General features: G+C 32.2%; 1 protein-coding gene across 1 annotated transcript; it reads left to right on the forward strand.

Annotated features, from left to right (window-relative positions):
* The first annotated feature begins 506 nt into the window (after nucleotides 1-506).
* Nucleotides 507-27347, forward strand: LOC126885711 (TBC1 domain family member 19). The gene is made up of 9 exons (XM_050652433.1): nucleotides 507-699; nucleotides 5693-5837; nucleotides 7030-7124; nucleotides 9015-9075; nucleotides 14254-14484; nucleotides 17311-17448; nucleotides 18667-18835; nucleotides 20349-20550; nucleotides 24496-27347. The coding sequence occupies exons 1-9, from the start codon at nucleotides 602-604 to the stop codon at nucleotides 24752-24754; spliced, it is 1398 nt and encodes a 465-aa protein (XP_050508390.1). The 5' UTR covers nucleotides 507-601; the 3' UTR covers nucleotides 24755-27347.

The raw sequence follows: 27347 nt of genomic DNA on the forward strand, positions 1-27347 counted from the left end.
AAGTATAGCTCGAATACTATTGGTCCTAAAGAAAATTAAAAAACGATTTTGTTTTTTTCAAAAGCTACATTTTTGTTAAGTAAAGTTGTTTTGATAAAACGAAAACTTTTGGAGTTATTAGCAGAAAACTTATTAAAACATTGATTTTTTCGATATAAAGCTAACACTTTCGATGGCAAATAAATCGAAAACTATTAATTTGATCAAAAAAATGTATGGAACATTTTTTGCTTAGAATTAATGTTTTACCAACTTTTGTGGTCAAAATATAATAAAAAATTTCTACTCACGAGATGGGGTGGCAACCACCCCCATGGTAAAAGCTCCTTTCTGCATCATATAGATTTTGATCCTTGTACTATCCACTATTTATTCTCAAATTTTCAAGCAAATCGATTCATTTTGTAAAAATTGCGAGGTTTTGTCCTACATATTATAAGCTTCATTACTTGGACTATTTATTGCACCATCGATATTAATTAATCTTTGTCAACGTCAAACTTTATTGTTTATTTTTTAAGATTTGACAAATGTGTTTCAGAAATTGGTTATTACGCCTAGTGTAAAATCGGAAGATTTTAAAAATTCTCTGCTGAAAGCTATGCAAGAAAACGGTTTGGAAGCTGAATTGAAAAATACGATATACAGATTCGTGAAATCCAAAAAACGGGAAAGCAACACGCACGATGCATTTTTCAGGTAATTCATGGTTCACCAAACTAATTATTAATCTATGTTCTTCACATTTTCTAGAATTTTTATTAAATGAATATTATTAGCCAGTATTTTGGTAAGTGACCAGTCTCGAATATATTTTGTTGAATAGCTGAGTGAGAGCTGTAATTCGATGTGTCCCTAATAGATTTCAAATTCCACCTTACAATTTATCAGGTCCTGTTGATTTCCAATCTTTAATCCGCTTAATAGCCGTGGTTACTTCTTGGTTTGTTATTTCTGGGCCTTAGGGAGTGTTTATTTTAGTCGGTCTTCTTGCTTATCTTTAAATCTTGCATGTATTCTTTTCATGTAGAGGGCACAAGAAGTAGAGGACGTCCACAAAGAAGATGGATTGATGATGTAGAAGAAGACCTGAAGGTTCTAAGAGTGAGAAGATGGAGAAAAGTTGCCAGGAATCGACAGGGGTAGCGACTTCTTTGCGAGCATGCCAAGATCCACAACGGATGGTCGAGTCACTTATGATGATGATCCGTTTCATGTTCTTAATTTATCTTCAATTGTAATCAAAATTTGCCCTTTGATGTCTACAAATATGGCCTCCTTTATTTTTTGCCTCCACCCTTGCTTGTCTGTGGGTGCTCTTCTCGATACACGGACTCCTAGAAGGGCTTGTGCGTCACTGTGTCTTCCCAGCGCTTTCTTGGCTTTCCAACCGGTCTCTTTCCCTGCATTCTAGCATTCAGTGCTCTTTTTGGTAGCCTATCCTCTCCCATTCTTATCACATGTCCGGCCCATTGCAATCTTTGTATTCTAATGAAGTCTGACAGGGGGGTTTCCTTATAAAGTTGATAAAGGTCGTTGTTGTATCTACTTCTGAAGATTCTGTTTTCCCTCACACGTTATAGTGTTCTCCTCAGTACTTTCCTTTCGAATTTGTCGAGTTTGTTTTTGGATGTTTCTTTCAGGACCCAGGCTTCACTGTCATAGCATGCTATTGGTCGAATTAAGGTTTTATAGATTCTCATCTTTGTATTTCCATGAACACTTTAGACCTAATTATATGGGAGAGGGCAAAATAAGCTCTGTTTTCCTACATTATTCTCTCCTGTATTTCTCCATTTTTTTGTTGTTCTGAAGCTATTTCCTTGTGGCATTTTTATAATTAAGTATTTTCTATGGGAAATAAGCCACAATTTTACTAAAAAATGAATTTATTAACGTTTCGAAGCCCAAATCGGGTTTCGTTGTCAAAATACAAAATACTATTAAATTATTAAAATACTTCGAAACGTTAATAAATTCATTTTTTAGTAAAATTGTGGCTTATTTCCCATAGAAAATACTTAATTTCTCCATCTTTTGATCCGTCGGCATATATTTCTACTCCCAGGTATGTAAACTTTCCAACAGTTTCAATGTCATCTTCATGTATAATGTTTTGTGGGACTATATTTCTTCTCCTCTGAGTCATTATTTTTGTGTTATAGTTTGTGTTTTTAACTCTGCATATGTTTCCTATGCTCCTGTTGATGTTCTACTCATAATATTAATATTATCGGCATAAGCGGCCAGTTGAACTGCTCGGTTGGTTAGTAGATTTTCTCGTCCAGTTTGCATTTGCTAATATATATAACCGCATACTCCAGTGCCAGGTTAGACAATGTTGGGGCCAGCCCATCTCCCTGCTTTAGTCCCTGCGAAATGTCGAAGAAGTCTGTCCGGTGGTTTTGTATTATTCGTACATATGCCTGCGTTTCATCCACTGTGGCTCCAATGAGTCTCATTAGCTTGTGTGGTATTGCCAATTCAGCCAATATACAGGGTGTCCCAGACTAATTTAGCCACGGTATATCTCTTAAACGAATAAAGATTTTCGAATGGCACAAAAAGTGGTAAATTATACTTGTAATACACTTTAATATGGCGTAGAAAAAATCATCCCCTAAATATTCATCCCTTAGTTACAACCCCTAACTTTAATTTTTTTAATAGCACCCTGTATATTTTTTATAGTTTTGGATGTGGTCTTCTATCGTCTATTCAAGACATTTTTTGAAAATAAAATCGGTTCGTAAATAACCAAGAAAATATCAGTTTAGTTTTGTTAATTATGTGTCCCACACTAATTTATCCAGGCTATATTTCTTTAACGAATAGAGATTTTCGAATGGGACAAAAACTAATATATTACACTTTAATAAAAAAATTATCCCCTAAATATTCATCCCTTAGTTACAACCCCTAACTTTTTTTTAAAATAGCACCCTGTAAGTTAGGGATGAATATTTAGGGGATGAATTTTTTCTATGCCATATGAAAGTGTATTTGCAAATGGAATAGATCAGTTTTTGTCCCATTCGAAAATCTCTATTCGTTTAAGAAATATAGCCTGGATAAGTTAGTCTGGGACACACAATTAACAAAAATAAACTGATAGTTTCTTGGTTATTTACGAACCGATTTTATTTTCAAAAAATGTGTTGAATAGACGATAAAAGACCACATCCAAAACTATAAAAAAATATACAGGGTGCTATTAAAAAATTTAAGTTAGGGGTAGTAACTAAGGGATGAATATTTAGGGGATGATTTTTTGTACGCCGCACAGTGGGGCAGGAGAGCTAAAAAGTTGGCATAAAATGAAAATACCAAATGCAGCATTTTCTGTCGCATTCATTTTAATTAAATAGTACACAATCCTACATATGATTTGGCATCATTTTTTTCCCATTAAATCCCCCTCCACCAGTTGCGACGCGTCGCAAAGAGCACATGGTCCCGTGTTAACAATGCATAGGCCGCGATAACGTGATTCGACTTACGTTTGATCCACTTATTTCAAGTCAAAAGTTAATTTACCAGTAAAATTGGCTACGGATATTTGATCTTCAGGAAAGTGACAATATTATTACAGATGTGATATAATAATTAAGTAAATACAGTCTCTTATAATATGTTGTTTAAAATTACCTGTACAAAATATCAAAATATGCATTTTTCAAAAAGAGCAAGTGATTTGTTAGTGTTCCCAGACTGATCCAACTTTAATTTTGTTTTATTTTGAAAGCTTGAGTATTATTCTTCAAAATGTCATTTTAACTTTTTGCTCATATTTGCTCCTTTTTTTATAATTGTATTTTTTGTGAGGTTATGTTGACCTAATTAAATTGAATAACACTCTATTCTAATTTTTGGTTATTTGCATAATTCAATTAAAATAATTCAAGAAAGTGTAGTAGATCCAAAACAAATTAAGATGTATTCCACTTTTTGTTGATTAGTAGTGATCCACTGATCACAAGCAAAAGAAACATAAAAAGAAAGAAATTAGAAGACCTGCCAGTGGAAGCATATTAGTGGACTGCATATTAGTGCATAATATATTATGTTTCAAATCTCCGAATGTGCAAGATGTTGACGTCACATCTGATGATTCTGATGATGATCTGTAGTTTAAGTTTTTCAATATTTTACTTACGAAATTTTATGTTATTTTTATAAATATGCGGTAAATGGTTTTAAAGAACAATTTGGTTAAACAATTTTTCAAAAATAATGTTAACACAATTGTTTTGAGATATAAATAATATTAGATAATAAATCTACATAAAAACAAGTAAATTAGACTGTAGATTTATTTTAAATTAAAATGACTAAACTTCAAATATCATTTAAATCAATATCGGTAGTAACTACGGACATGCCGCTTTGAAAATTTTGAGCTAAACACTTTTTGAACAAGCCATCCTTCAAGGAAAAATATTTGTAAAGCGAAGCCTAGCAAGAAGAAGAAGAACATCCTGGTTAAAGAACTTCAGAACCTGCTTTAACACAACATCTGTGCAGCTTTTCCGCGCTGCTGCAGATAAAATTAAGATTGCCATGATGATCGCCAACATTTGGCACGGATAGGCACATTGAGAAGAAGAAGAAAACATTGAAAAAACATTGTTTTTGTTTATGTACACACAACTTATAATATTTGAAAAAAAAATTGGCCATAATATATCGACAATGATTTAATGCCAACTTATGTTGTCTCTTGCCCCACTGTGCGCCGTATTAAAGTGTATTACAAGTAGAATATATCAATTTTTGTCCCATTCGAAAATATCTATTCGTTTAAGAGATATAGCGTGGCTAAATTAGTCTGGGACACCCTGTATAGTATAGTTTGTTCCTTTTGACTGTGTCGTATGCCCGTTTGAAGTCTACAATCACGTTGTGAACATCAATATCGTGTTCCCATGATTTGCTCAAAATCTGTTTGACTGTAAATATTTGATCCAGTGTCGATCATCCCCGTCGGAAGTCCGTCTGATACTCTCCAATAATATTTTCTGCTAGTGGGTGGAGCCGCTGGTTTATAATATACGTGAGGACTTTATATGCTGTACATAGTAGAGAGATTCCACGGTAGTTTTTGCACTGGAGTTTGTCTCCTTTTTATAAATCGGGCATACTATACTTTCCTTCCAGTCGTCAGGTATTTTCTCTTCTTGCCATATGTCTTTGATGAGCGCGTTGATGTGAATTAATATCAGTATGGTGATATAACCTTATGTCAACAAGTATGACGTCTAACCTAAGTTGTTTTGCGTTTAGTTTTGGTATTTTCTTGTATATACTATGCAGCGTATTCATCATCATAATCCAGACTCAAAAGCCCACTGTTGAACATAGGCCTCTTTTTCGTGTTTTCAACCCCGTCTACCTTGCGTTACTCTCATCCGTTTTTATTTAGCCTTCTTAAATGGTCTGTCCATTTTATAGGTAGTCGTGGTCGACCGACGCTTCTCTTGTTTCCCTTGGTCTCCATTCCAATAACCTATTTGTCCATCGCCCATCTATCATTCTGGCTATGTGTCCTGTCTATCTCCATTTTAGTCTGACTGTCCTTTCGATGACGTCGGTTCTTCTCCTGCGTTTCTCCTTGGTGCTTCTCCACCTTAGTTCTTCTGCAGCGTAGTACTGCTAAATAAATACCTATCTGTAATTTAATTTTTATTTCTAGAAAGTGTCAAATTCATTGGGATAAAAGAATTCACAAGTCATTAAATTCGATGTGTAATGAGTTAGGAATAAGTCTGGCAAAACCACGAACAACAAACGACAAAGAAGAGATTTTGAGTAAATGGACGGAACTGAGTAACTACGAAGTAAGTTCATTATATTTTAATTATTATGTACACAGTTTTATTAAGAAAGTAAAATTAACAAAACAGCGCAGGCCAAAAAATATTAAGTACATACATACTATATAACAAAAAATACAAAAAATGCACTGAAAGCAAAAGCATAATGATGATAAGTCAATTGAGATTATAGCAGGATTATAGAGCCTCACGCTCTCCAATCTAACTAGGAGAAGTATTTCATATGGGAGTCCTTGGACCCAGGACTTCCACGTGACAAACATTTTGCTGATTTGTGGCCTATATAGCGCATCAGCGTGCTATCGAGGGGTGGAGGATGGACTGGAGCATTGGGACGATATGGAGTGGATGGATACTGCTCTATTCGAATCAATCCCCCCTCATGCCAATGAGAGAATTGTAACATCAATATCTCATTTTCTAAGGAATGTGCATACATCACATGCTGGGTTCGTTTCTATTGCTTTCTTGCTTCTCCGGAACCTATTTTATCAGAGGGCGGCAATACTTCACACACTGGCGAAGCGTCCATGTAGCCACTGTTACCTTCGGTAACAGTTAAAAATCTTGCAAATAAATATTGTATGCCGATGAATAATTCCATTTACCAATATTTTTACCAATTGAAATATATTATTATATTATGTGTTAATAGTACCTAATTCAGTAAATAGCCTACTACTCGTAGACACAAGAAGAAAATATAGGCGAGTTTATGTGACTCAGTTGCACTTTATTATACTCTGTTACCAGTCTCATTTGTGGTTACAATGGTTATATCCTCGCTGTCGCTCGGGACCGGCTAGTGTCTGAAAATTTTGAAGAAGCGACGGCGTAAGCGCGCTGTGTATATCAGTAGCCCTGTTACCAGATTTAAATTTGGTTACAGCACATACCTATAAAAAGTGTGCGTGCAGTTAACCATGGATAAGTGTCGTTGAGTCGATCAACTACTTAAAAAGTAATTCTCCTTAAATCGTGCCTTTATGTTGCACATTAAAATATTCGTTGTCGCAATAATTCAAAACAGTCGTATATTCAAGGAATAGGCTGTATTTTATTTATTGCATACAAATTCCAGCTTTAAATACTTTCTTGACAATCTAGTTCGACTTTGTTAGCTTTGTTTTTTTTTCTACTTTTCTAGAATTAATATACCTCCTATTCAATGTACTGTACTGCCATTTTATTATAGGTTAACATACAAAAATACAGGCCTGTATATGCCCCAAAGGATTTTCTAGAAGTTTTGTTAAATTTGAAAGGACCTATTGATGAGAAAAGTTCAGAGTAAGTTATAAATATACATATACGCTGTGAGCTCGTACGTAGAGGGGATATTTATAAATTCGTGAGTGCCAGTAGTGACAAGTCTGTAAACGTTTACCGGAAAAATTTGACATAAATGTCAAAGTGATTAATTTAAAATTATAATTAAAAACATTAATTATAAAAAATATTAGTTGATCAAAGCTGTGGTATATATTTTTACCTTAAATATACTTACGTTTTAAATACTGAATTTGCGTTTTTTAATGTTCTGTAATATGTAATTATAAATTAATCTTGGCGCCATCTACATGATAATTGTGAAAGTATCCGAAGTAAGAAATTAATATTTTATCAATAGAACGTCAAAATGATTAGCAAAATCTTAAAAAAATCTATTACAATTTAATTACTTTTTAGCATTGTAAATATTAAGCGATAACAATTAAATAATAAATTTAAAAATTACCGGTGAAAGTTGAATTAGTAACCGCTAGGAGCGACACCAGCCAAGCTCAGAGCGCATAGGTCAATCAAGTTAGTAAAAAATAAACCGTTTTTCGACATAATGGAAAAGACGAAGTTTGACAGTTGTAATGTGTAATATGAGATATTACAAAAAGACTACCATCTTGGGATTCATCAATTTTTTAGTGGAACAATTTTTAAATAAACAATCAAAACGTCAAACTTAGTTTTGTGCTCATAACTTAAAAACTTGTTTATTTAGAGATTTGGCGTCCACAAGTAACTTTTTCAGAAAAAAAAGATACATCGAATGAGATACGCTACATGACAATCGGTTAATAAACAAAAAAGTTATTACAAAACGGACAACAAAATCGCTGTTTTTGAATATTGTTAATAACAATTTTATTGTTTATTAAAATATATTTAAATATACCTAAGTTATAAGTATTTTTCACAATATAAAAAATTGCTATTATGAAAAGTTGTTTGGAATTAAAAACTATATTCTAATATGCAATTACATCCTTCTAATTGAAAAAAAAATTTAAAAATTATAGATAACTAACATTATTTTCACTTATTTCAATTCTGATAACTCTTTTATTATTAATTTAACGAAAAAAAGTGATTCTTAATGAAAAGTTCTGGATGGTCTAAACCTAAAATACAACTATTTTTTATCAAATTTTATCAATTTTATACGAGTGAGGTATGTCAAAAAAGATAAATTTAGATCAAAAGTAAAGTACCTTTATAGTTCAGAATATTTCAATTAAGAGGATGTAATTACATACTGAAACATAGTTTTTAGTTCTAAATAACTTTTCCTAATAACAATTTTCGATATTGTGAAAAATAAACGTATTTTACCCTTGATCAAAATTCATATTTTTTTAACATATCTCGTATAAAATTGATAAAATTTGACATAAAATGGTTGTATTTTAGGTTTTAGACCAGGCAGAACTTTTTATTAAGAATCACTTTTTTTCGTAAAATTAATAATAAAAGAGTTATTTGAATTGAAATAACTGAAAATAATGAATGTTAGTTATTCAAAATTGTTCAAAAAAAATTCTTTCAATTAGAAGGATGTAATTGCATACAAGAATATAGTTTTTAATCCCAAACAACTTTTCCTAATAGCAATTTTCAATATTGTGAAAAATAAAGCTACTTTACTCTTGAGTGAAATTCAAACTTTTTGACACCTCGTATAATATTCAAAAAAATTGATATTTGATGGTCAAATTTTAGGTTTTGGACCAAGCAGAGCTTTTTATGAAGAGCAACTTTTTTTCGTAAAATTAATAATAAAAAAGTTTTCCATGGATACAACTTACAGGGACATACTGTATGTATAACCCCAATAATTTTGTCGGTTATACATGCTTTAAATACAGTTTTTATTATTAATCTTTTTACTATTAATTTTTTCAGGGGCAGTACCGGTTGGCAGTTTAGTCAAATCCCGCTTAAAGTAAAAAATTTAGGTGATTTGGTAAGTAAAAGTTAAAGTGTCATAATTCGAATGAGAGCTTAATAGACCAGGGCGCATCTGTAAAAATATTAGTACATTTGGACGTTGAGAGGTGACTCAAATTTTTTTGCAGAAATTGCTTGAAAATAACTCAAATAATAATATTTGAGTTATCCTCCCTCTCAAAAGGTCCGGAACATTGTTTAAATAATCAAAATGTCAAAAAATTAAGGAAAAATTCGATTTTTTTCTTGGTTTTTTGATTATAACTTTAAAAGTATTCATTTCCGAGAAAAGTTGTACTGACATAAAAGTTTCGTAATTAAATTTCCTACAATATAGAAATGGTTACAAATTTAAGAAATAGTCACCCTTGTTGCAAAATAGCAATAATTGTGAAAAAAACATACAAAAACAAGTATTTGCATTTTACGTTTTTCAACCATTTATGCTACACTTAGGACCTTCATATTTCACCCTGAAAAATTTTATGATACAGTAAAACAATACTGTAAATTTCATTAAGATCGGTTCAATAGATTTTGCAAAATAAATTTTGCAATCCAGCTTTCGTAAAAAAAAATCATTTTTTCAAAATGTTACAGGACTGAAAATAAACCAGATAGCAACATGAAAATTTTTTGCATATAGAAGTGTACTGTACCTTTCATTTGCAATTTTGCAAAATTAAAATCGCTTAACACCACGGCGTCAGGAATTTTTTTAAATAAACATTAATTATTGGTGCTACGCGCAGGACAGCGGATAGGTTGCTCTGATTGGGCATTCCAATGACCTTTGATAATGATTGATACATTTTAATTTTTATGACATTTCGATATAAATAAATACATTTGTTTATTGAAAAATAAAAACACATACTCTATCCTTTGAAATAACACTTTTATTAGCAAAAACTTTCTTTGTTCATATATTTTAACTTAAATAATAAAAGTTTATTATTTTTACACATATGCAATTGTTTAAACAATATTTCACAAACAATAATAAAATTAGTTTGATTTTTGTGGAATTAAAAAATTAAAATACAACAAAATATAGAGTAAGAAAATAATATATTAGATAAAGATTGGAAATAATTTTGGTGGAAATCAACCTGTGTGAATCGAACACCGCTGTCCTGCGCGTAGCACCAAAAATTATTGTTTATTTCAAAAATTTTCTGACGCCGTGGTAATTAATCGATTTTAATTTTGAAAATTGAAAATGAAAGGTACAGCACACTTCTATAAGCAAAAAAAAATTCAACTTGCTATCTGCTTTATTTTCAGTCCTGTAACATTTTGAAAAAATGAATTTTTTTTGCGAAAGCTGTATTTCAAAATTTATTTTGCAAAATTTATTGAACCGATCTTAATGAAATTTACAGTATTGTTTTACTGTATTATAAAATTTTTCTGGGTGAAATATGAAGGTCCTAAATGTAGCATAAATGGTTGAAAAACGTAAAATGCGAAAACTTGTTTTTGTATGGTTTTTTCGAAATTATTGCTATTTTGCAACTAGGGTGACTATTTTTTAAATTTCTAACCAATTTTATATTATAGCAAATTTAATTACGCAACTTTTATGTCAGTACAACTTTTCTCGGAAATGAATACTTTTAAAGTTATAATCAAAAAACGAAGAAAAATATCGAATTTTTCCTTCAATTCTTGACATTTTGATTATTTAAACAATGTTCCGGACCTTTTTGAGAGGGAGGATAACTCAAATATTATTATTTGATTTATTTTCAAGCAATTTCTGCAAAAAAATTTGAGTCACCTCTCAACGTCCATCTCAAAACAGATCCGCCCTGGACTATAATCTAACCACACAAGTTGCGCACTATATTCTTATAAGATTTTTTTGAATTAAAGAAATAATATGTTAGGGTTTGAATAGTTAGTGGTAGGCTAGTGATTATATCCAAAAAAATAGTACTAAAAGGAACTACAACGTTAAAAGGGTTTAATTGTTTCATATATTCAATGGACCCCCAAGTATGAAAAAACCGCGGAGTGCTACCATTTAAAAGGGTAGGCCTACGTTTTTGAGAAAGGGGTGAATTACTCCATATGCATTAATATCTGTTTCTAAAGTTATGAATATATTTTTAACAAAAATATATTCATAAAACGAAGCAAAAAAACACGAAAAAACGCGATTTTGTTTTTTGTCCCATAACTTTTTTCTATGTGGATATAGGTACAAGCGTTACTTCACAGAAAAAAACTTCTATGTCAGTTTGAAAAGAAAGGATAGGGGTAGAGATAGAGGAAAGAGTAAAGAAAACTTATGAGGTAATAAACAAAATATCGTTCTTTCGTGTTTTTTTTTCGCTTCGTTTTTTAAATATATTTTTGTAATAAAATATTTTTCACTCTAGTTCTAGTAGGTAGCATTTCGATAGGAAATTTAATTTTAGAGAACTTTTCTGTAGATGTGTATGTCCGAAAAGTTTCCGAAAAAATTCACCCATATACAATCAAAACTTTTTGAGTTACTAAAGATTAATGATTTTAATTTTTCCGTTAGAAAAATGCATGTTTTTAACTGATTTTACATAAATAACTCAAAAACTATAAGTTTTCACAAAAAAGTTATTATTATCAAAATTGAGGCTAATAAAAAATGAAATCAACTCCTTACTAGAAAAACCTTTTATTGTGAACTGAAAGTGAGTTATAGGTAATTTAATGTATATTTTTTCGGTGAGTTCCCAAATCTAATTATTCAAGCTTAAATAACGGGAATATGCTGCATTTCATAACATAAACTTATTAAACATTTGTCAAAATACTTAGAAATATCTAACAAATGAGCCCCCGAACAAGTTGATAGCACTAAAATTTATGCTCCAAAATTTTTTTAAAATTTATCTTTTAAACTTTTTTTCAAAAAATGTTATTATTATTATTTTTTTATTAACTCCGTTAATTTTTATGATATCATGTTCATATAAAAACCATTTGAAAGTTATCTCCAAGGGCTATTAAACCTCATTGAATTTAATCTTTCAAACCCCTTACTTTTTTTTTTTTAAATTAAAGGTTAAATGGCCCCGTTTATAGTTCTCGCAGCAAAATCCCGGTTATTTTTTACCGTACAGAAATAGTAAAAAGGTTAAAATAGTTGACAGAGAAAAAACTAAAATTTGCTTATACAGTATGTCCCTGTAAGTTGTATCCATGTGGAAAATTTTTTATTATTAATTTTACGAAAAAAAGTTATTCTTTATAAAAAGCTCTGCATGGTACAAAACCTAAGATTTAACCATCAAATATAACATTTTTTGAATATTATACGAGGTATGTCAAAAAGTTTGAATTTCACTCAAGAGTAAAATAGCTTTATTTTTCGTAATATGGGAAATTGGGGAATATGGGAAAAAGTTCTGGATGGTCTAAACCTTAAAATAAAAAAATCTTATATCAAATTTGATCAATTTTATACGAGGTATGTCAAAAAAGATAAATTTAGATCAAAAGTAAAGTACCTTTATAGTTCAGAATATTTCAATTAGAAGGATGTAATTACATACTGAAACATAGTTTTTAATTCTAAATAACTTTTCATAATAACAATTTTCGATATTGTGAAAAATAAACGTATTTTACTCTTGAGCGAAATTCATATTTTTTGACATACCTCGTATAAAATTTGACAAAAGATGGTTGTATTTTAGATTTTAGACCATGTAGAACTTTTTATTAAGAATCACTTTTTTTCGTAAAATTAATAATAAAAGAGTTATCTGAATTAAAATAACTGAAAATAATGTTAGTTATCCATAATTTTTCAAAAAAAAATTTTCAATTAGAAGGATGTATTTGCATACTAGAATACAGTTTTTAATTCCAAACAACTTTTCATAATAGCAATTTTCAATATTGTGAAAAATAAAGCTACTTTACTCTTGAGTGAAATTCAAACTTTTTGACATACCTCGTATAATATTTAAAAAATTTGACATTTGATGGTTAAATCTTAGGTTTTGGATCATGCAGAGCTATTTATAAAGAATAGCTTTTTTTCGTAAAATTAATAATAAAAAAGTTTTCCATATGGATACAACTTACAGGGACATACTGTATATCATTTTTAACGTATATTGAGAATTGTTGCAGTTATTATCAAAAGAAAATGAAAATTACGATAATTTAGAAATTCTGATCTTTTTAAATCAAATCTTTTTTTCAAAAATATGCATTCTAAGCCGGTCACTTATATTAAAATAAAGAAATTTTTGTAAGGATTACTATAGATTTTAATTTTTCTGGAAATGGCGTATGTTTTATTTTTTACTTTTTCCTAAAAAATTTAAAAGGGTTCTTTTATTTTCATCATAACTTGCTTAATTTCGATGATATTATCTTCTTCTAGAGCTCATTTGATAGGTATTCTGAAGGAATTTGACAAGTGCTTAGCAGGTATATTTTATAAAATGTATTGTTTTCCCGTTATTTAAGATTGAATACTTAGATTTGAGAACACACCGAAAAAAATATACATTTAATTACCCATAACTCACTTTGAATTGACATTAGTTTAGTTCTTTCAAGTGAGGAGTGTATTAAATTTTTTATTATCTTCAATTTCGGTAATAATAACCTTTTTGTAAAAGCTTATAGTTTTTGAGTTATACGTGAAAAACCGCTTTAAAACATGCATTTTTTTACGAAAAAATAAAATCTTTTATCTTTTATTACTCAAAAAGTATTGATTTACTTATATTAATAACTTTATATAAGAAACTTTTCTTAGAATTTGTTCCTCTATCGAATTGTGGTATTACTTTTGATAACATAATTTTCAACCCCGAGAAGAGGTGGCATCCACACCCAGGGTAAAAGCACAAGTTGACATCATGTCAACCCTTGTTCCTTGTGGTATCCTCTAACTACTCACCAATTTTCATGAAAATCGATGAAAGTTCAACGAAATCGGAGGCGAAAACCTTCAGTGACTGCACTAATCGTGACCTTAATATTGCATCACAAAAGATACTTGTATCCATTTATTTTATTACGTCATCATCATCCAGCCCTTTGCGTCCACTGCTGGACATAGGCCTCCCTTATTTTTGTCCATTGTGCTCTTTTGTCCTTGTGTGAGAGCAGAATGGACAAAATTTATTTTATTACTTTTATCTTAAAAAACATAAAATAAAAGTAACAGTGTGTATTGTTTTAGAGAAGTTTTTATTCGGAGCTTTCACGAGGGGAACAGATATTAACAGCTACTAATTCACTAGTCATGACCCATAGTTTTGCACAATTCGAAGAGGAAAGAATACACTTAGGAGAAAAAGTGTTACTTAAAAATTATGCCCCCATAGCGCAAGAGTTCTTAAAAAAGGGATGTCCGAGATGCCTACGAGCCAGAGTATGGAGTTTACTGTTAGGATCCGAGGTTAAGGAATATGTAAGAATTATTTTTATATAATACAAATAAATTCACCAATGCTCATGAAACATTTTCTTCTTTAATGCCGTCTTCCAGTCAGGTTGGATATCATCATCACTATCTTTACTCTATCTACCGCTGCTCTGAAGAGTTCTATGGACCTGCAGTTAAACCATTCCCTTAAATTCTTCATCCAGGACACTCTCATTTTTCCTATACTTCTTCCTCCCCTTATGTTTCCCTGTATTATCAGTCTATACAGGCCCGACCCCAGGGGTGGGCGAACTGGGCGGCTGCCCAGGGCGGCAAATTTTAGAGGACAGCCAATTTTTAAATTGAAGAAATAATAATCATAGATTAACAGATAACAGATCATAACAGATAACAATATCATAGATTTACAACTACTACAATTACAAAATGTGCAATGGTGAAAATGTTTAGAGAAAGTCGTTAATTTATTCTTAAAAACAATTCTGTGTATTGTTTTTTCTGTAAAATATTTTCTAAAGTCAAAATTAAATTTACTGAAAATGGATAATTATTTTAACATATGGCTGAATCTTTGTCCAGCCACGCTAAGTCTCGAGCTCATCTACATTCACAGCGACAGTGGGTAGAACAAACAATTAAGCCTGAGTTTGCTCGAAAGCGGCACCGAGAAACAGCGACCGTAGCACTGCGATGAACTACGTCAGATTACGGTGAAAAATTCAAGGTTCTTCACTGGGGCAATGGAATGTGCAAGCTCAGCAAGCAGTGGCTTCCAACGCATCCTTGGAAACCAATGCTATTATTTTGCATGGTACAGTTTTTTATGATGTCATTCATCGCAGTATTACGATCGGATGTTGTCGGCACCGCTTTTGAGGAAACCAGCGCTTTAGACTAGAATCGGGCAAAACCATAGACGAAGAAACACAAAAAGTTCTAAATTCAGACACTCGCCATTCAAAAATGTAATAAAACGACTTATATCAATAATACAGTTCTTAGCACAACAATGTCTTCCATTGAGGCGAGGGACGATTCTGATAAACTATTTCATCAAAACAATGGTAAATTTTTAAAGCTTGTTGAGCACTTTGGAAGAACTGATTATGTTTTACAAGAGCACGTTAGGAGTAACAACGAATGGTAGTAACAAGCAGGATTGCTACTTGGGAAAACGTATTCAAAACGAAATTATTCAGCTCCTTCATAACCAAATCAAAAATAAAATTTTAAACTTTTTGAAATCAGAAAAGTATTATAGCATAATTTTAGATTGTACACCTGATATTTCTGGGGTCGTACAGATGACTATTTTGTACGTTTTATCAATTTAGGTTCCTTTTCACCAAGTGTTAAAATTGAAGAACATTTTCTTGCATTTGTGCCTGTACTGAAAACCACTGGCTTGGGATTACAGAAGTTATTTTGCAAGAACTGAATGAACTGGGAATGAGTTTGGAATATATGAGAAAACATTGAAAACAAGGGTATGATAATGGGGCAAATATGAAAGGGGAGAACTTAGGAGTTCAAAACAGAATTTTGAAAATGAATCCTAGAGCATTTTTTATCCCATGTTCTAGCCATTCACTCAACTTAGTCGTGAACGATGCTGCTAAATCCTCACAGTTTGCAGTTTCTTTCTTTTCCTTAGTGATAAAAATTAACAACTTTTTCAGCATCTATTTATCGTTGAAATCATATTTCTAGCCTGACATTGAAACCTTTGTGGTTTCAATGAAACTGCAGACTACGAAACTAGATGGAAGAGTAGAATTGATGCAATTACCCCCATCAGATACCAAATTGAAGAAATCTACGATGCTCTTGTAGAAATCACCGTCAATAAAAACAACGATAAAACAGTTTCTCATGAGGCTGTTTGGCAAATCAAATCCGCAATTTTATTTTTCTTTGCTCTGTGGTAATATGGCATCTCATGAGTCTACCAAGGGGGGCGCTGTCTAAACGAGTCTAAACATTTCATATCGCTGTCCCCTCTTAACGTGTCCCACATATTGTAACTTTCTGGTTTTATTGTGTTTATTATTTCGTATTCTTCACCCATTTTTCGCAATACTTCCGTGTTCGTTTTCTTCTGGGTCCATGCTATTCTAAGCATCCTCCTCTAACACCGCATTTCAAGTGACTGTGGCGTATTATATGTGTTCTTAGTTCAAGGTCCAGCTTTCAAGTCCACATTGCAGTATCGAAAACACGTAGGATCTCAGAACTCTTACTCTCAGTTCTAATCTAATGTCTTTGTTGCAGAGAATTGTCTTTATTTTTACAAACGAATTTCATCCTATTTCTATCCTGACTCTTATTTATGTTGTTTATTCATTATTGACTGAAATCCAGGTTCCTAGGTATTTGTAGTTATCAACCCTTTCTATCGGTATATTTCCCAAATGTATGATTGTATATTTATTTGTTTTCTTAGTTGTTTTCATGTATTTGGCCATTTTTGTATTCATTTTTAGTCCATATTTTCACAAAAATGGTTTGTGTTGTTTAGTACTAATTGGAGTTATTCAGCAGAGCTGGCTATAATCACAGTGTCATCTGCATATCTTATGTTGTTAATAGATCTAGCGTTAATTACTTGTCCTTCACTTTAAAATAGTCACATTTCTTCAAAAATAGCTTCACTATATTCATTAAATAGTAATGAAAACATTGATTTCAATTTCTGGACTGGGTTCGTTATCTATTACAATGTGTGTTCTTTTTCATTCAGAGTCCTGAGAGTTGTCTAATTTGGACTAATTTTTCATGTCTCACTTTGTCAAATGCTATTTCAAAATCATAATCATTCATAACACACGCAAGTAATATTTTATTTTTTAGGAATACGCGTATTTTCAATCATTAAAAGAGCACGTACTACAATATGATTTGATGATCGATAAACTCATTATTAAGGATATAACTTTGACAGCCTCTAACGATGATCAATATTTTGTATTTGAAGATGTACTCTATCAGGTTTGTTTATTATGCATAGGAATAAGTCTTTTTGGAAGTATGTATTTAATAACTTCAAAAAAACGAAAAGCATACATTAAAGGCCGGCTCCCACTTATACGGAACAGCCCGTCACGGAACGGACCGCGACGATCGGCATTTTAATGGCTCAGAACGATGTGCTACTATTCCGTAAAGGAGGCGCTGAGTCAAAGAATACACGACCCACATCGGTGGTGTATTCTTTGGCTGAGCCATTTGAATACACGAAAATATTAAAATGCCGATCGTCGCGGTCCGTTCCGTAGCGGGTTGTTCCGTATAAGTGGGCTCTGGCCTTTAAACATCTCATTAGTCCAGTCATGAGAATTTTGGGACCCCAAAAAAGATGCAAAAAGTTAGCCATTCTAACCCTTAGCTTTCTCCTAAAACCATCCTTGTTAAAGGGGGGACGGAAAACATTTCACGTCATGCTTCCGTAAAGACGGTATTGGGTGGAATTTGTTACCAAAACTGAAAATCTAAATTTCATTATATAGATTTTGAAGATTAACGTCTAATAATGGAAATTTCACAACGATCGATTAGTGGACGCGGTAAATTTTATTGATCTCATGAGAATTATAAAAAATAGCAAATATCGCGCAACCTTTATTTATTTAAGGGCTTTATAGAAACTGATGTCATTTGCGGCAAAATCAAAAACTTGCATTCGAACGCTATACACTTTTCACTTTTAAAACGCATTTCAATTTTGTCGATAGGATACTCTGATCAAAAGATATCGAATTTTTACCATTGAGTTCATACAAATTTTATTTAAGAAATTGATTTCGCACGAGTAACTGACATTAAAACTCGCCGGTCGCTTCAATCGTTGTTTCTTAGAGAGCGATTCATTCTACACAGAAAGTCCTAATAAACATTTTTGTTCGAAATTATCTCAGCTACATTTCTTTGTTGAAACATTTTTTCTAGGGCGTACAGACTCTTGGTAAATCGATGTTTCCGTTTTCCCGTCCCCTATACGAGGAAGGTTTTTAGAGAAGCCCAGGCTGCTCAGGGGTAAGAGCGCCAAATTTTTTTTCATCTTTTTGTGATCCCAAAATTGATATTCTGTTTGACATTGATAGTTTAAAAATTTTTTATAATTAAGCAGCTTTAATGGCTTGTATTCTAGAAGATTTAGTGTACATACTATTTTAGGCCCTTGTCATATATTTGAAACTACATTTTTAGGTAATGCTATGTTTTTCAAGAGATTCAGAAATTTTAAAGAACCTTCCTACGCAACCGGCCTTTATGCAAGTAGTGATAAAGGGAAAAACAGGTACACCGGAAAGCACTAATACAACTATAGTTTTTCCTCCAAGTGGAGTTATTCCGTTTCATGGATTTTCCATGTATGGTGAGTAAATAAAGTTAAAAGTCATTTGTTGCATGATCAAAAGCATATTAACTTTGTAGCTGGAAAAAAACTATTAGACCATTTGATTTCCGACGAAGTGAAATCACGATTTTATCCCCTATGCATTTGAGAGTACCTAGTGAAAGATGCAATCAAGGGGAATAAAATATGTGAAAAATTTGGGGTTTCCTAGGAAAATTGAATTTTCTTTTTTAACGAAAATCGTATGTTCTGCGACGATTTTCTCCCTCATGCCATTTTACGAATCGATAGAGGAGCATTGATTATTTCTTTTTAAATTATGGCATAAGCATACTGGTGCCCTAGGGGTGTTAACTATGACCTAAATATAATGTTAATTGGTCAGTGTCTGTGATTTTCTCCGTCCTGCCACTTGAAAGTTTGTTAGTTTTCACGACAAGGAACCTGCAAAAAAAGGCATAAAGGCAGGTCGTGAACTTGAAAAATTGTACCTTGGAAAGAATAAGGCAAATTCGATTTTGAGGAAAACGCATCCTGGTTCAGCTCCAAATTTTCTTTTTTTTTTTTTGTTATCTCACATGACATTTTCAGTACACAAAAAGGCATATGACATAAAATTGTGGTTGAAATCTGACGCTCTATAATGATATAGTTATTTGGCTCTCATTCGTTTGACGAAAACCGAAAGACAACTTAGAAAACGCTTCATCTTGGCATCTACTTCTGATTCCTGGAGTAGATACAACCATTTAAGAGTATGCATCTTTAATGACTTAAACAAATTTGAGAAAGACATGTTTGCTCAATATTTTTTCCCTCTTCTTAAATACAATAGTATATGTTTTTATGGCAGAAACTTTTGTAATATACAGAGTGGCCAGACGAAAACGAAACAAAGTCATTATCAGGAACTGCGACAATTTTGAAAAATCCAGAGATACGTGGATTTGTGATTAAATGGGGACACATTTTTCCTGTATTTTCGGTTATTTTACTTTGATCCGTAAGACAGGGTAAGAATCACTCCAAAATTGTTTAATGCCAATGGGGATGAATAAGATATAGTTTCAAATTCTTTACACATCTGTATACATCAATCTTTAAATTTTTCAGTTCGATGTAATACTTTATTTGATTTATTAAAAAAATACATTCTAAAATTAGAATCTTTAGCTGCCTACTTATTTCTTAGTAGACCAAATGTTGAAATGATTAATTCCGGTGTCCATAAAATTATAAAGATTTTGTTCGAGACGTTATCGCACATTCCAAAATTTTTTGGAGTGATTCGTTGACATTCGTTGACAATTCGTTGATAAATCTTCTAAAGATGCGGGTGGTGTTCTATAGATTTAACTTTTTAGGTGTCCCCATAAAAAGAAATCCAGAGGAGACAAATCTGGTGACTGAAGAGGTCAGTCGATAAATGCCTCTCTTTACTTTTCGTCCGATCACTCTGTATATTATATAGTTGTTATGTTTTATTAATAAGTAGATACATTGTTAAATACTTATTACTTTATTTTTGTAGCTGCTCCATTCTGTTACATTTACGACGATCCCGTCCATCTGTACTTTTCGTTTAGAGCATTCTACCTGAGATACTGGCATAGATTGCACCGAGTTTGTGGAAACTCTCAAGGTGTAGTCGCTCTTTGCCTGCTATTCGAGAAGCTGCTTCAATGTTTCGATCCACTCCTATGGAATCATTTCAGAAAATACCACGTTCCTCCGTAAGTCACCTTACTATTATTACGTCTATGGTAGTTCCAAACATTTGTTACAAAGTGTGTGTTAGTAAAACAAAGATAATATAAACTTATGGATAAAAGATATATGAGATAAAAGAAAAAAGAGAAAATTGCTTACAAGAAAAAGAAAGCCGAAGCCGACTTTTTTGCAATTGGTACTTTTAAATTTTAAAAATATCCAAAAGTATTTACATCAAAATGTTTTCGGTCTCTTCAGACCATCATCAGAGTCCTGAAAAGTAAGTAATTTTACTCTAATACAAAAGGGTGAATGTTTGACTGTTAAAAAACAAGGGAGTAACCCCTGCCATAAAAAATATTGAGCCTACAGGTTGGGGGGTTGTGCTATGGGATAGCAAACTATATATGAAAATAAAGTCGCTAAGAATCATATATACTATTTTCTCGGAAAAGGACGGAATAAGGGAGCAGACCTAAGCACCGAAATAAGGATAAGCTATAGTAATATAAGATGGATAAAGCAGAAAGCAGCTATTCAGGAATTGGGGTGGACAGGCTCAGGTAGCCTGCAGATGAAAACTCTCTGGTTTTCTGCTCGGGGGAAGAGTAAAGACATGAAAATGGGTGTGGTTTCGTAATAAATGGAAAACTGAAGTCGGTCATAATGGAATTCAAATCAATAAACGCAGGTGTTTTTCAAGACTAAAAAAATGCTGGACAAATATAACTCTTTTATCAGTGCATTCATCAACTGAAGAAGCAGATACAGAGGACAAGGGTATATTCTATGAATTCCTAGAACAACATTACGCGGCAACATCCAGACACGACCTTATTGGGCGATTTCAATACCAAACTGTGCAAGAAAAAGTGTCTAAAATCAGTGATTGTTATCCATAGTTTACACGATACCACTAACGATAATGTTTCATGATTAGCAGAATTTTCTGTAGCTAACAATATGGTAGTAAAAACTAGACAGTTCCAAAGGAAAGACATTCATAAAGTAACGTTGGTCTCAAATGACGAAACTACTCGTATCCGGATAGATCATGTACTCCCTGAACGAAGGCACTTTAGTAATATGAGCAGCGCACAAAAACAAAGATGAGTCTAAGACAAGGCACTTTCCTTTTTGTTATTCAGTTTCGCTTCAGAACAGGCAGTTAGGAAAGCACAGCCAGAATTAATAAATAGCTTCATTGCCCAGGAAGTGAGAGTACTTAGCTTTTGCTTACGACGTCGAAACAATTGCACAATCCACCAGAGATGCCAAACAAATTTTTTATCCTTTTTGAAAGCGGGGCCTGGGAAATTAGCCTAAGGTCAACGAAGATAAAACCAAGTACATGGCAGTTACCAAAAATCCAAGGCTAAGAATTAGACAAAACATTTCGATAAATAAATTCAATTCAGAAATTCTCAATGAATCAAATGCTTGGAAGCAGTCATAACAGCCGAAAATAGTTATGAAATAGATGTAGAAGCTAGAATCATGACAGGAAATATAGTGTATTACTCTCTAGCGACGCTACTTAAATCAAAGACAGGTCAAGCAAGGGTATATAAAACTATAATTCGCTCCATAATAACATATGGAAGTGGGACGTAGACACTGAACCAGCGTGAAACAACAAAATTGTTGGTCTTACAACGAAAATCTTCCGGACCATCTTTGGGCCTTGTAGATATGAGACAAAAAAAGAATGGAGATGAACACAACCAGGAACTCCAAGCAATTTATGGGGACAAAAATGTAGTACGATAGATCAAGCAAACCATATAAGATAGGCAGGACATATACTTAGAGCGAAATGATGAAATACTACTAAACACAACCTGCTGGGAAATGGCCCGATGGCAGAAGGTCAGTTCTCGCAGAAGAAAAAGATGAAAGAATACGGTAATAAGTGACCTAGGTATTAAGGAGATGCAACAATAAGAGATTGCTGCACAAGACTGGTAGGAGTGGAAGAAAATATTAAACGCAACCAAGACTCCCTTGGAGTTGTAGAGCCAAAAAAAAGAAGAATAAAACATGTGGAAATAGCTTACTTGATTAAAATGTGCAAAGAACCACGTACAAATAGGTTTAGAAACCTTTTTTGAATTTATTAAAAGTTATTTTTCTACAATCACTTGATAAAGAAGACTTTTTCGCTTGTCAATGGCAACGAAAAGTTGACGTTTACTGAGTACCGTCACTTTATCGCTCTAGCGGGTAAAGTTTGATTTTACGCTCGTCGTCCGTAGCAACCGTATGTACAATCATACAATACAAACACATTGAACATTCAAACTGAAAGATATAAAAGTTAATGTTATGACATTATAATGACAGATATGTATGAGTCTTAACAGTTTTATTTATAAAATAGACAATTAAATTATAGATACTATTAAGTTGACGAAATGTAAAATTATTGTGTAATTGCGACTAAAATTTTACGAGTTCTCACAAAAGAAAATGTCTTTGCAATAATCGCGTTTATCTACTTAATATATGACCGGCTTGTCAATATAATATAAGTACGTATAAACTTCGCGTCCTTTCGATTATCGCCAAATACAGACTCTTTCATTCGAATCTCAAAATCTACTGACTCTCGCACCCCTACGCTAAATAAAAATCTCTTACATCTAATCTCCCTTTTCCGTTTTCGCCTGAGAACCAACCTATTAAAATTGGTTCAAAGTATGTACCGAGCTTTTCCAATAAACGAAAACTATTAAAATTAGTCAAGGCGGCTACTTGTTTATCTTGCGTCTTAGATAACTCCGATTCCAAATACCCAAGCCGATCCGCACATGTGTTCGTATGCGTGAGACACTTATTTTGTTTTCGTAATAATAATAATTAAGACAAATTATATACAGGAGTCTTCAAAATTAAGATAAAATATTTACAATTCTACAGATATAAAAAAGTTACAATAAAGTTAATGATTTAAAAATAGTTTCATTTTATTAAGTGATTGTATAAAAAATGTTGTATGTATTACAAGCGCAAAGTGACATTATTGCTTTCGAGTAATTACCTCTCTCCGCTACGCGTCGAGCGGTAACTCTTACTCTCAAGCAATAATGTATCACTTTTCGCTCTTAATAAATAAATAACCATTAAAATAAGAAAGTGATGACATAATAGGCGCGTTCCAAGTGACATGAAAACCGTCCTTCGTACTGCCCTCGTCATGCGCATTATAAAAAATGCGTTCCAAGCGAACATGAACGATGATTCGTATCGTACACTGTGTTGTTCCAAGCGATACACGTACCGTTTCGAAATCGGTAACTGAACGGTCCTTTTGATACATGCATTCAAGCAGAAACTATTTGTACTGACTTGCGCAGTTAGGATTGTTTTCATTTTTACTTGTCACTGCTATGAGATCAGCTGATGATTCAATAATAGAATAATCCATAATCCACGCTATTAGTACCTGTGAATCCTGATTTTCGTTTAAATAATTATTAAACTAGGTATTTTTTTTTTCAAATTAATCTTAAAAATATGGATAATTTATTTTTTTTTTTTTTTCATAGAAAACAGCGATTTTATGTCAGATATCGATTCTGTCTGAGGAAGATTTTGAAGTTGAAGTGATGTTTAATGAACATGTTAGAAATGATAATTTCTAACCATCTGGCAAACTACTAGTGGTACTCTGTGGTACTCGTACTGAAAATGGCTCAGGCGCAACTCGAACTTGAAATGGTACACAGTACACAAATACGTTCCAAGAGGGTTACGTACCGGTAATCGGTTCGGGATCGAAAGAAAACCGTTCAAGGGCGATTCTGCGCATTAAAACAGTCCAATCGATTTCGTGACGGTCAAGGGATCGTACAAATGTGTCGTCTTGGAACGAACCTAATGTCGATTACTAAATGTAAAACTAAAAAGGAACAATATTATTAGTGCAAATGATGTTTTACCATTTTTTATATTTCATTTTGTTCTAGCTTGAGACTCGTAATAAAATGGATAATGCGGGCTTTCAGCGGCCACCTTCCTCCAGAACAGCTACTCACCTTATGGGATCTAGTATTGGCATACGACTCTTTGGAAATCATCTCACTGTTGGCTGTCGTCATACTAATTTTTAGAAGAGATAATCTACTTAAAGTTACTACATTACAAAATATCGAGGCAGTTCTGGCTGATCTCTCTAGTATAGCTGTTATACCTTTACTACAAATGGCACTCATGAAAGACCTATAATCTAAAATACTTAGTCTCTGATACAATTGCAAAATCAAGAAGTTTACACTATTATGGACATTTCAGAATTGATCGTCCACGAGTTTTAGTATGGAAATTTCTATAGCATTTTGCTCTTTTCTAATCCCAAGCTTACAACCTTTTCAATTAAATCAAATTTTCATTTAATAGCCTTGCTTTTGCCATTTCTTGAAAATCTCTTTGACTGGATTTAGGTATTATTATCTATTTTCTTGATTATCCTCTCTTCTCTCTTTCAACATTTTTCTTTGTCGCTTGCGTTCGATTGTTTTCCTAATTATCTCGTTTGTATTGTTAAACTTCCGTTTTTAATCTTGCTACCAATCGCACTTATACAATGTGTTTAATTCTAAGCACTAATATGGTTCAACATCTAAACAATATAAACATCTAAACAATCTACTTGGCATTCCTAATATTTTTAAAAGTCCATATTTTACTTATTTCGATGATAAGTCCGTTCTTTAACGGTAAAATATTGCAAAACCTCTAAATTTTAAAGAACCGCTTGGATTGACATGAAATTTGGCATACACATAGCTAACAAGTCAAATAAAAAAAGTGATATTGTGCCGATATGTGCTATTGCCCTGTGGGTGGTTTTCACCCCCTCTTGGGGGTGAAAAAATATTCGTCCAAAGAAAGTCAGGAAATGGATAAACTGCCTAATTTTAAGTAACTTTTGTTCTATAGAGTTTTTTCACTAAGTCAATACTTTTCGAGTTATTTGGCAGTGAATATGTTCATTTTTTCAACAAAATAACCACGCTTTTAGACGGTTTTTCGCAAATAACTCAAATAGTAAGTATTTTGTCGAAAAAACATTCCCAGCAAAAATATAGCCTGTAAATGATTTAAAAAAATGGTGTATAGATCACGTCTCTATACACCTAGTAGAAACAGAGTTATAGCTAATGAAAAATAGGTTCATATTCGTCAAATTCCAAATGGAATACTTTAACGTGAAATAACCAAAAATTAAGCACATTTCGGGGAAAACTCATTACAACTTATTTAAAGTGTTTAAAAATAGCTTCATTTTTGTTTTATAAAAAAAATTTCTAGCATCAAAATTAAACAAGTTACGCTCAAAATAAACTTAGTCCCTTTTGGTTTTGGTAAAAAATCGAGAAAATCACCCCCTAATTAGTATCTTAAATGAACTTAATCGTTACGACTTCACAAGTTTCTTGACTCGTGTATATATTGTTTATATGATCTGTAATTAAGTTTCATCGGTTCAAAGTCCTTACTATTGAAAGGGCTGTAGTTAAAAGAGGTTGAACGAGTCACTGATCACGAATGTGTGCAAATTTAGAAACACCAAATCTTAATCAATTTTTGTCTAACAGAAAAACAAAAAATACATGATATTCAGAAAAGTAAGTCTGAATTTTTTTGTTTTACGAGATTTTTGGTATCTCTAACAATTATTAAGTTATTTTGAAAAAAATCATATTTTTCAAAATTTAAATTTTTAAAAATTTTATTTTAAAACCAAATTTTTTCAATAATAAGCATTTTGAATCGATGAAACTTACAGATCATATAAACACAACATAAGTAAAATAATTTGTGGAGCGGTAACGATTAATTTCATTTAAGTTGCTAATTAAGGGTTGGTCTTCCCCATTTTTTTTTGCAAAAACAAAAGGGACCAACTTTGTTTTAAGCGTAACTTGCTTAAATTTAATGCTAGAGACTTTTTGTAAAAACAGAAATAAATCTTTTTTTAAACAATTTAAAAAAGTTATAATGGGTTTCCCCCAAAAAGTGCTTAATTTTTTCGATATTTCACGTCGAAATATTCTATTTGAAATTTGGTGAATATGAATCTATTTTTCATTGGCTATAACTCTAGTTCTACGAGATCCAGAGACCTAACGCGTACACCATTTTTTTTACTTTTTTATAGGCTATATTTTTGCTAAGAAGGTTTTTTTCGACAAAATACTTACTTTTTGAGTTATTTGCGAAAAACCGTCTAAAAATGTGGTTATTTTGTTGAAAAATGAACATATTCACTCGCAAATAACTCGAAAAGTGTTGACTTGGCAACAAAGCTCTATGGAACAAAAGTTGCTTAAAATTAGTTAGTTTACCCATTTCCGGACTTATTTTGGACATATATTTTTTCACCCCCAAGAGGGGGTGAAAGTCACCCCCAGGGCAAAAGCACACATCGCCACAATATCACTTTTTTTCTTTGACATGTAAGCTATACGCATGCCAAATTTCATGTCAATCCAAGAGGTTCTTTAAAATTTAGAGCAAAAACCGTGAAAGAATGGACTAATATTTCAATAATTTCTGTAAGTCTAAATATATTTTAAATTCTCCTTGTGGACGTGGCTCCACTTATTTTCGCTGCTCCGTGTAGTCTTCTTGTAAAAGTTCAATAAAACAATAAAATGAAGCAAATACATAGTAACTTTAGTTGCAGTTTTAAATGGTAAAAATTTAAAAAAATTTAAAACAGATCATAGGTTTGTACTAAAGTGCGTGCTATTGAAACATTGTTTGAGAAATAAATGTTTTAGAAAGATTATAATAGACCTTTAAATAAACCCTT

The sequence above is a fragment of the Diabrotica virgifera genome, chromosome 5 (assembly GCF_917563875.1).
Source record: "Diabrotica virgifera virgifera chromosome 5, PGI_DIABVI_V3a".
Lineage (NCBI taxonomy): Eukaryota > Metazoa > Arthropoda > Insecta > Coleoptera > Chrysomelidae > Diabrotica > Diabrotica virgifera.

Coding starts and splice junctions, on each gene's coding strand:
- LOC126885711 (XM_050652433.1), top strand. CDS start 602: ATGCAAGAAAACGGTTTGGAAGCTGAATTGAAAAATACGATATACAGA. Junction 5,838..7,029: donor CGGAACTGAGTAACTACGAA/GTAAGTTCATTA, acceptor ATTTTATTATAG/GTTAACATACAAAAATACAG. Junction 7,125..9,014: donor ATTGATGAGAAAAGTTCAGA/GTAAGTTATAAA, acceptor TAATTTTTTCAG/GGGCAGTACCGGTTGGCAGT.